This window comes from Dipodomys ordii, unplaced genomic scaffold, assembly GCF_000151885.1.
Source record: "Dipodomys ordii isolate 6190 unplaced genomic scaffold, Dord_2.0 Scaffold81, whole genome shotgun sequence".
Lineage (NCBI taxonomy): Eukaryota > Metazoa > Chordata > Mammalia > Rodentia > Heteromyidae > Dipodomys > Dipodomys ordii.
This window is the reverse complement of record NW_012267297.1, coordinates 947,322-958,047: the sequence shown is the minus strand read 5'-3', so window position 1 is coordinate 958,047 and position 10,726 is coordinate 947,322. Positions and strand designations below refer to the sequence as shown.

The 10,726-nt window shown below is 55.2% G+C and overlaps 1 protein-coding gene across 1 annotated transcript; it reads left to right on the top strand.

The window, feature by feature from the left end:
- The first annotated feature begins 1,051 nt into the window (after window positions 1–1,051).
- Window positions 1,052–5,321, top strand: Mansc1 (MANSC domain containing 1). Its single transcript, XM_013025081.1, has 5 exons — window positions 1,052–1,123; window positions 1,847–2,131; window positions 2,849–2,992; window positions 4,331–5,022; window positions 5,275–5,321. The coding sequence occupies exons 2-4, from the start codon at window positions 1,909–1,911 to the stop codon at window positions 4,954–4,956; spliced, it is 993 nt and encodes a 330-aa protein (XP_012880535.1). The 5' UTR covers window positions 1,052–1,123; window positions 1,847–1,908; the 3' UTR covers window positions 4,957–5,022; window positions 5,275–5,321.
- The last annotated feature ends 5,405 nt before the right edge of the window (window positions 5,322–10,726 follow it).

The following is a 10,726-nucleotide window of genomic DNA, read 5'->3' as shown; positions in this document are numbered from 1 at the left end:
GGCCGCGCCCGGGCCGGAGCCTGGCGGGCGGCGAGGCCTGGCCCGCGGCTCCCGGGCTCCGGGGAGCCCGGAGAACGAAGGCGGAAAGTGGATGTCAGCGGGCGGCGCCGCTTCTCTTCAGGTCTCGGATGCCTCAGCGCGCTGCTTCCGGGACGCGGGCTTCAGTTCCGGGTCGGGAGGCCACGCCCCTTGAGGAGGGGCGGGGGAGATGAGCGCGCGAGGGGCGTGGCCACGCCCCCTTAAAGAGCCAGAGCCCCTCCCCCCGGGCCTGAACTGCCCCCAAAGCTAGAAAGCCCAGATTCACCTGCAAGCACCGCCCACCCGTGTGGCCACGCCCACCTGTGAGCGCGGCCTATCTGCTGTGGCCATGTCCACAATCACTCATACGCACCGCCCACCCTTGGTTAGCACGCCCACACTCGCCTGTTACCGCTGCCCACACCCCGTGACCACTCCTGCCTGCAAACACCGCCCATCTGCGGTGGCCACGCCCATTATTCCCTGTAAGCACCTCCCACCTGTGATGGTCAAGCCCACTCTACCCTGTAAGCACCGCCCACCTGCGGTGGCCACGCCCACGGTCCCTCTAAGCACCGCCCACCTGCGGTGGCCGTGCCTACTCTCTCCTGTAAGCACCTCCCACTTGTTTTGGTCACGCCTACTCTCCCTGAAGCACCGCCCATCTGCTGTAAGCACCGCCCACCTGCCCCCAACTTGCACCAATTGCAAGGTCGCGCCGCCCCCCAGCCGGCTGGTGCCGCGAGCCCCCGCGAGCCCGGGTGGGAGCTGCGCGGGGTTATCCGGAGATGGCGTGTCCTGGCTCGGGACTCCACACCCACTGGGGCCGGCAGTGTGCCGGGCGCCAGGTAGAGGCCTGCCGTGACCCCGTCCCGGAGTGTCCGGAAGAGCGAGCGGGCTGTGGTGTTGACACTGGGGCCGCTGGAAGAGCGGAGGGGGGGGAAAGGGGGAGGGGGCGGGAGACGCTCCGGGGGCGGGGCTGGGGGCGGGGCTGGGGGCGGGGCGGGGTGCCGGGCGGGACCGGGGACCGCGCTGTCCCCGCTGCAAACTTTCCGCCCCAGGCGGAAGCAGGAACTGGATGCAGAGCCGGAGCCGCCGCCGCCGGGTATGGGACCCCCCCCCGTGCATCCCCGCACCCCAGCAGCCCACGCACCCCGCCTTGCGCACAACCCACACCCCCACACACACCACCCCCGCGCCCCCTCGGCCGCGGGTGGATTCAGGTGCTGGCTGGTGGGAACCGGGCCGTGTCCAGGCACCTGCAGGCCAGGGCTCCTCTCGCGGTTCTTAAAACCCAGCCAGGCCACTGGGGCCTGAGAGCTGAGGATTGTAGTTCGAAGCCAGCCCCCGGCAGGAAAGTCCATGAGACTCTTATCTCCATGAACCACCAGAAAACCAGAAGTGGAGCTGTGGCTCAAGTGGTGGAGCACCAGCCTTGAGTGAAAGAGCTGAGGGACAGCGCCCAGGCCCTGAGTTTGAGACATAGGATTAGCAAAAATAGATAGGTAGATAGGAAGATAGACAGATAGACAGACAGAATCTTTGGATGAAAAAAACAGATGGATGGATGGATAGATGGATGAATGGATGGATAAATAGTTGGATAGATGGATGGATAGATGGACAGATGGATAGATAGTTGGATAGATGGATGGATGGGTGGACGGATGGATGGATAAATAGTTGGATAGATGGATGGATAGATGGACAGATGGATAGATAGTTGGATAGATGGATGGATGGGTGGACGGATGGATAGATGGATGGATGGATAGATGGATGGATGATAGACAGAACTCATTAGGGGCTCTCTCTATTTCTCTTCTAGAGAGAGAGTTCTCTGGGTGGCTGAGCCTGCCAGGGTGTCACCTTCTACTTCTGGGGGCCACGATGCTTCCCACGGAAGACTGCAGCTGGCTGTACACCCTGGTGACCCTCAGCCTGCTGACCCTCCAGCTGTCGGCTGGCCAAAAGTGCCTGTCCCAGAGCCTGGAGGACGTGGTCATTGACATCCAGTCCTCGCTTGCCAGAGGTATCCGGGGCGAGGAGCCCACCCATGCTGCATCTCAGGCAGACTGCCTCCGTCGCTGCTGCGCCACGAAAAACATCGCAGGTCAGGGCGCAGGGGACAGTAACGTGGGGGGGCACACACACTGGACAGGAGTGCAGTACGAGGGCTGGGCACCGCAGCTCACGCCTGTCATCCCAGCTACTCAGGAGGCTGAGATCTGAGGATCAGGGGGTTGAAGCCGGCCCGGGGAAGCAAAGTCTGTGAGCCTCTGTTTCCGATAAACCACTAAAAAGCTGGACAGGGAGCTGTGGCTCAAGCTGTAGAATGCCAGTCTTAAAAGAAAGTTCAAAGACAGTGCCCAGGCTCTGAGTTCAAGCCCTAGGACTGGCACAAAAAAGCAAACACACAAATCCTCCCGCCAGGCCCTGGCGGTGGCTCATACCTGTAATATCTATTTGGAGCCTTAGTTAGAAGGATCCAGGTTTGAAGACAACCTGGGGTAGATAAATCACAGAGATTCTCATCTCCAGCAAAAAGCTGGAAGTCGTGGTGTGGTGCACATGATAGAGTACCTACCTTGAGTGGAAAAAGCCACGTAAGAGCACAAGTCTGGGAGTTCAAAGCCAGTATCGGTATGCACGCATAGGCACACATACACTCACTTTGCCAAAGCGTGTCACAACTAAGGGACAGAGAAGGGAAGAGGTCAATGGGACAAGTGTCTGCGGTGGACTTTAGAGGCCAGGCTCATTCTGCTAGGCCTCCCAGGGAGGCAGGATCCTGTCCCAGCAGCCTCCCTTGGCAAACTTTCCTTCACAGGAAACAAAGTGTGCAATCTGATGATTTTTGACGCTCGAAAAGCAGAGGGACAGCCCAACTGTTACCTGTTCTTCTGCCCCAGCAAGGCGTCCTGTCCCCTGAAGCCGGCGGCCGCCGGACTCCACACATACAGGCTCATCCCCGGTAAGTCTTCAAGGACCTGGTTTCTTTCTTTTTTCTGTCTGTCATGGGGCTTGAACTCTAGACTTGGGTGCTGTCCCTTAGCTCTTCAGCTCAAGGCGAGCTCTCTACCACTTGAGCTACAGCACCACTTCTGGTTTTCGGAGTGGTTTATTAGAGATAAGAGTCTTATGGACTTTCCTGCCAGGGCTGGCTTTGAACCTTTGAACTGCAATCCTTAGATCTCAGCCTCCTGAGTAGCTGGGATGACAGGCGTGAGCTACCGGCACCCAGCAAGGACCCAGTGTCTGTGAGAGTTTCTCCTCAAGATTCCTTAAGTATGATTTGAATTTTTCATTTTCTTTCTCTTTCTTTCTTTCTTTTTTTTTGCTTGTCCTGGGGCTTGAACTCTGGGCCTGGGCACTGTCCCTGAGCTTCTTTTGCTCAAAGTGAGTGCTCTACCACCTGAGCACCACTTCTGTGTGTGTGTGTGTGTGTGTGTGTGTGTGTGTGTTTAATAGGTTATTAGAGCTAAGAGTCTCATGGAGTTTCCTGTCCAGGCTAGACAGGAATGAATGGTGATCCTCAGATCTCAGACTCCTGAGTAGCTAGGATGACAGGCATGAGCCACTGGTACTGGACACATTTTGAATTTCATTATACCAAAATTTTCCCGTGAAAGTCTTTGCTTAGTTAATTCTATGTATACCTTCCTACTAAAAGAAACATACACAGGAAGGCTGGTGTCTATAATCCTAGTTACTCGCAGGAGGCTGAAATCTGAGGATTGCAGTTCAAAGCCAGCCTAGGCTGGAAAATCTGTGAGACTCTTACCTCCAATAACCACCAGAAAACCTCAAGTGGCACTGTGGATCAAATGGTAGAGCGCTTGCCTTGAGCTGAAGAATTCATGGACAGCTCCCAGGCCCTGAGTTGAAGCCCCATGACCGACAAAAAATAAATCCAGAAATGGAGCTATGGCTGAAATGGTAGAGTACTAGCCTTGAGCAAAAAAACTAGGACCTCAGGTCTTGAGTTTGAGTCCATGGAATTGTATCACCCCACCCATTGCTTATGGAACAGGTTTTGCTTGAGGTCCTGGAGTTTGAATTCAAGGCCTCAGGCTGGTGGGGCTGGCTCTCTACCACTTGAGCCACGCCTCCAGCTCAGGAGGCTTTGTGTTGTTTTTACTTTCTGGTTTGCAATCCTGCTGGGCTGGGCTTGGATGGTCAGGTTTACAAGCATTCCTTGCACACCTACCATGGGCCGGATTCGCTGCACTGTCTGCACGTTCCTTGCTCACCGCCCCCCCCCCCCCAGGTCCTATCTGAACCTCTTACAATTCTTTTTGTTCGTTTTCAGATGACCACGCATGGCCGGGAGCTGCCTTGCCACACCAAGAGTTGACAGCAAACAGGGCCTCCCCTGGCCCTGAGGGGACCCCAGGCACCGTCACCCCCTCTCCCCGGGAGCCCACCCGGCCCTGGGGAGGAGGTGTGCCTTCTTGGACCCTCAAAGCCTCAGACCCAGCTGGGGCCACTTCCCCAGCCAGCAGCTCTGCCACCCCAACACCTGACTCCGGAGTCCCACAGAAGCCCCCCGTCCCCTCCCAGCCGGTGTCTGCGGGTTTTCCACGTGCGGGGACTTCCTTCGTGGTTCCTAGTACTGTCTTCCCTGCGCCTGCAGAGGCCCAGGGAGCCATGTCCAGGCTGACCACAAGCCGGGGACGCGCGCCGGCCCCTGCCATGCTCTCCCTGTCCGCGACTGCCATCACGGCCACGGCCTGGGGACTCGGGGAGGACAGGGGGCGCCCCGCCACCCCCGCCTCCCCCTTGGAGAGGTGGCTGCTGTTGGGGACCCTGCTGTCCGGTGTCCTGCTGCTGGCCCTGGGCCTGGTCCTCTTGGGCAAGGCGCTGCTCCACGCCCTACGCACCAGGCCCTACTCGCGCCTCGACTACCTGATCAACGGCGTCTACGTGGGCATCTGAGGGAAGCCACAGGAAGCCTGTCATGGACCAGCCAGGGGAAGGCCACCCACAGGTCTTCTCCCCTTCCTTTCTCTTCTTTTTTTTTTTTTGTCAGTCGTGGGGCCTGAACTCTGGGCCTGGGAGCTGTCCCTCAGCTCTGCAGCTCAAGGCGAGCGCTCTACCACTTGAGCTACAGCGCCACTTCTGGTTTTCTGGTGGTTTATTGGAGATAGGAGTCTCACGGTCTTTCCTGCCCGGGCTGGCTTTGAACCGCGATCCTCAGATCTCAGCCTCCTGAGTAGCTAGGATTACAGGCGTGAGCCACCAGCACCCGGCTTCCCTTCTCTTCTTGACCTCTTCTCTCCTCCCTCCTCTTCTCTTTCCCTGCTCTTCCTTCCCCTCGCCCTTTCCCTCCCTCCCTTCTCCTCTCCTCCCTCCTCCTCTCCTCCCTCCTCTCCCATCTCCTTTCTCCAGGGCTACCAGCCTACCATCATTTTCTTTCCCTTCCCTTCCCTTCCCTTCCCCTCCCCTTCTCTCCCCTCCCCTCCCCTTCTCTCCCCTCCCCTCCCCTCCTCCTTCCCTCCCTTCTTTCTTTCTTGTTGGTCATGGGGCTTGAGCTCTTCAGCTCAAGGCAGCACTCTACCACTTGAGCCACAGCGCCACTTCGGGTTTTCTGTTGGTTCCTTGGAGATAAGAGTCTCACGGACTTTCCTGCCCGGGTTTGGCTTTGAACCGTGATCCTCAGACCTCAGCCTATTGAGTAGCTAGAATTACAGGTGTGAGCCACCAGGGCCTGGCTCTTTTATTTTTTTTTTCTTTGTGCTAGTCATGGGGCTTGAACTTACGGCCTGGGCACTGTCCTTGAGTTTCTTTTGCTCAAGGCTGGTACTCTACTACGTGAGCCACAGCACCACTTCTGTCTTTTTCTGTGTATGTAGTGCTGAGGAATCGAACCCAGGGCTCCATGCATGGTAGGCGAACACTCTACCACTGAGCCACCTGCCTAGCCTTGATTTTTCTTTTGAAGGAGAAATAAGTCATTTGAGGGATCTGTCCCCAATTAACTGAGAATAAAACTACAAAGTTGCAAGTAGATTGGAACGCCTGGTGGGCCTGTGGGAGGAGGAAGGGGCGGGCATCTTGGCGCGTGAATGTTTCTGATTCCAGATCAGGTTGACCATCAGTGAGTCTAGTTACAAGGGCTTTACCTTTCTTTTGTATGAATTTCAATCACTTATCCCAGGTGTGTTTCCTTCCAAATAAAGACCTAGATAAATGTGGTGCTCAGTAATGTCTGTGTGTCTGGCCGGATGACTTTCCTTGAGTCCCCACCAGCAAATTGACAGAAGTAGGGAAGTGTGGTTTCCCAGTGAGACAACTCCCTTCCCATCAGTCCACTTGATGCCATCCCAAGGCTTGAACTCAAGGCCTACACACTGTCCCTGAACTTTCCCACTCAAGCCTGGTGCTCTACCACTTGAGCCACAGCTGTACATCCCGATTTTTGCTGGCTAATTGTAGGCAAGTGTCTCACAGACTTCCCTGCTGGGTGGCTGGCTTCAAACCTCAATCCTCAGATCTCAGCCTCCCGAGTAGCTAGGATGACAACTGACTTGCTCTGCTTACACCACGTTTAACACTTAGTGATGTTATTTACAAGCCTTTATCTGAACTCTGATCTGTGATCAGTTATCACTGTATTGGGAGCAATGGTAATAAAATGACATATAGCACTGAGATTAGCATGCTGTTATTATTAATTTTGGTTAGTTGCTTTAATTTCTGGGAAATGCTTGTGGTACAGAGAGAAACAAGTTAGAGGGCAGGCAGCTGGTCAAGAGCAACAGACAACGTTTCCAGACAAGTTACAGGAGGGCAGAGAGCCAGGAAGGCAGCCTCAAGTCCATCTCCGGATTTCAAGGTACTGATCCACAAAAAACAACAGGGTTCCTGAGTCCCCTCCAGGCTGGGCTGGTAAAGATGAAAGCCGACTTCCGATGAGAACGCTGTCCCGTCAGTGGGCACCAGAGGGCGCAGGAGCTGGGGACTCCATGAAGGCCTGACTGACCCTCTTTCTACCACCTTCCTCTTCCTTTTCCTTCCTGGGGAGAAATTCGGGTCCCCTTTCCTCCATCTTTGGTTTTAGGGATCAGCGTTTAAAGTGATATTAGAAGGGGGAGCAGTCCTCCTGAAAGCGTCCCTTTTTCGTCCATTTTTTTTTTCCAACTTAGCAAGCTTGACATAAATTCCCAAGGGGCTCACAGTAGGGTAATATCAGTAGGGTGGGTAAATAAAATCCTTAGTGGGTTTAATTCCGCAAGTATTCCTTGCTTATTTATTTTTGCCAGGCCTGGGGCTTGAACTTGGGGCCTGGGCGCTGTCCCTGAGGTCTTTTGCTCAAGGCTGGCGCTCTACCACTTTTAGCCCTGACCTCCACTTCTGGCTTTTCGGTGATTAATTCCAGTCTCATGGGCTTTTCTGACCAGGGGCTGGCTTTGAACCACCATCCTCAAGATCTCAGCCTCCTGAGTAGCTAGGGTTCCAGACGTGAGCCAGGGGCACCCGACTTGTTTTCCACCTTTCAAGTGGACAATCTCTCTTCCTGGCAACGTCAAAGGGGCCTGGGAGACATCTACTCCTTGCCTATCTCCACTCACATGTCACAAGCCACCGGTGGCTAGAGTGCAGACCTATTTTTCCCCTCATCACGTCCTAATTACAGCGTTGGAAAGGATTAGAAAATCCAGCTTAGACAGCGGAAAGACCGGTCCAGCCTGGTCCTCCCTCCGCCCTCCACCCTCTGTCCACAGTCAATAAACGCGGGTTTGTCTAAATGCTTTCTGCCTTCCCCACGCTCTGGGTGCTGTGGCCTAGAGGAAATGAAACCTAGACAAAACGTACAAGAGTTCAGAGTGGTGGGATCGTTCCCGCCATGCAGGCCCGGGACCCCAAGACTAGCACCGCCTCCCGCGCCCCCTTCCACAGCCCACAGGCTCCACTTCTGTGGGAAGCGAGGAGAGAGGAGGACCCAGGGAGACACAGTAGAAAGGGGAGATGATGACGGAACGGACAGGGTTTCCTAGAGATGTTCATCTCATTCATGTCATCCAACTTACCACACCAATAGACCTCACGCAGCTGAGGGACAGAGAGAGACAGACAGACAGACAAAGAAACAGACAGGGCTGGGAAGGTGGTCTAGTGGTAGAGTGCTTTCCTAACATGCATGCAGCCCTGGGTTTGATTCCTCAGCACCACATACACGGAAAAAGCCACAAGTGGCATTGTGGCTCAAGTGGTAGAGCACCAGCCTTGAGCAAAAGAAACTCAGGGACAGCGCCAGGCCCTGAATTCAAGCCCCAGAACTGACCAAAACAACAACAAAATCCAGGACAGTTCTGCATTGCCAGGACTTGGTTTGGGGCTGTCCACTCCCTCCCCGGCCCCCCCACCCCCACTTCTCACAGCAGCCCGGCTGGCCCCATGAGCCCTCCCAGTCTCCTCCCTGCAGTGCAGGGGAGCGGTGAAGGGCGGGGGGAGCCAGACTTTGAGAAAAACAAGTATGGAGAGTTGATGGTGTGTGCTGAACTTTAAAAAACATGAAATGGTGGTGAATGGTATTTTGGAAAAGAGGCTATCTCCCAAATCGCGCTGCGTTAGTAAAGTTAATGAGGCCCTGATGTTGGGGAGTGAGACTTAGGAAAACACACTGAAAACAAATGCTTTCCTGCCTGCCAGGGGAAATGTGATCTACTGTTTAATATTCAGCCAGCCCCTGGTCAACAACATGCTTTAGAATGGTAATAATTCCACAGGCCGGCCAGGGCTGTGTGTGTGTGTGTGTGTGTGTGTGTGTGTGTGTGTGTGTGTGTGTGTGTGTGTGTGTGTGTGTGTGTGTGTGTGTGTGTGTGTGTGTGGTGTGTGTGTGTGTGTGTGTGTGTGTGTGTGTGTGTGTGTGTGTGTGTGTGTGTGTGTGTGTGTGTGTGTGTGTGTGTGTGTGTGTGTGTGTGTGGGAACTAACCAGAGGCCCCTCATCTACTCCCCCCTGCCAGCTCTGGGCAAGGGGCTCTTTTTCATGGTTCTTGCTCCATTTTCTCAGCTCCAAAGTAGGGTGGGCGCTGGGACCGCAGCAGTGTTCGGTGTTTATGAGGCCTACTAAAGTGGCACCAAGCCACTTACAAAGGGTTAATGGCTGCTTGCTCCTTTTATGACCAGGCCCTCAGACGCCTGTGATTCCACTTTCAGTGGCGTGGAGATGTCTGGAGACAGCGAAAGGCGTGTGTCGGGCGTTTCCCTTAGTGCGTGCTCCGGTCAGAGCTCTCCGCTGCCCCCTGCCCCGTGCCAGGCTCACCCCTGGCAGGCGGGGGGGGGGGAAGAGAAGCAGGCCCGCCAGGGCACCAGGCCTCCCCCAGGAAGCACAGGGGTCATGGGGACATGGGGAGCACCCTGAGTGGGGGGGGAGTAACAGAGGAGGTGGCTTGCCTTCCTGGGCAGTTGGTCGTAGAGGCTGTGGCTGGAGGTCTGGGGTGATGTGAAGGCTCTGCATGGCTAAGTCCCTGGATGCAGAGTTAGAAGGCGCCCCGCCATCTAGTGAGACAGCCAAGCGCCTGCCCGGGTGTAACGTGTGCACGTGTACATGGATGTGTGTGTGTGCGTGTATGTGTGTGTGATTTCACACCACTCAGAGATTTACTTTTATTTTTATTTTTTTGCCAGTCCTGGGGCTTGAACTTGTGGTCTGGGCGCTGTCCCTGAGTTGCTTTTGCTCAAGGCTGGTGCTCTACCACCTGAGCCACAGCGCCACTTCCAGCTCTTTCTGTGTATGTGGTGCTGAGGAATCGAACTCAGGACTTCATGCATGCAAGAGGAGCACTCTACCACTGAGCCAACTTCCCAGTCCCACTCAGAGAGGTTTAGAACAAGCTGGTTTAGAACAAAGAGGTTGAACCCAACCAGTGATATTCACTGTCCTGAATGAATTGATCAGCACTCAGGAGACTGTGTCTAGGACTTGTCACCAGCTGGGGGAGGGGAGGGGCTTGTACCAGGTCACACCCTGGCCTGGGCCTCCACCACAGGTGTGCGTGGTGCACACTCATTTGCATGCAGAGCTACACATGCCTGTGCACCTATAGGTACAAACATGTATCCACGCCCGCGTGTGCATTGGCTAATACTTGCATGTGTGTGTGTGAAATATTTCCTAGCTTGGGAGACGCTTGGGTTAGAGTTGGTTTTCTTCTCTTTTATCTGCGAGGGTGGGCATTCCCTGCAGGATTCCCTTCCAAGGCTATACTCAGGGCTGGAGGGGGTGGAGGCCAGGGAGGGCAGAACCTTATTTATCTGGAGTTAGATGTCCACTGTAGCAATGGGAGGCGAGCCCCTGTGGCTCGGGGCTTCCTCCTGCCACACCTGCCTGAGTTTCCAGCAGCAACCCTGTCTCCTCTGTGGAGCTGGAGAGCTGTGGAGGAGGAGCACAGGGACCAGGACTTGGGCTGCAGGCCCAGCTCACAGGTTGCTGAGAGAAAGTCGTTAGTGGGGTGACTCACACAAGCGGGGAAGTCCAGTTCTCAGGGTGCCGAAGATGAGACAGATTAGGCCCCCCGGACAGGGGGCTCCAGGCAGTCTTGTGAATTACAGATTACAACTACCTTGGGTAGGGAGGGGAGGGAGGGAGAGAGTTCTATTTACATTCATAATAAACCCTCCCTGTTAATCTTCCAGATGACATATTTTTCTTTTTTTTGCCAGTCATAGGGCCTGAACTCATGGCCTAGGCACTGTCCCTCAG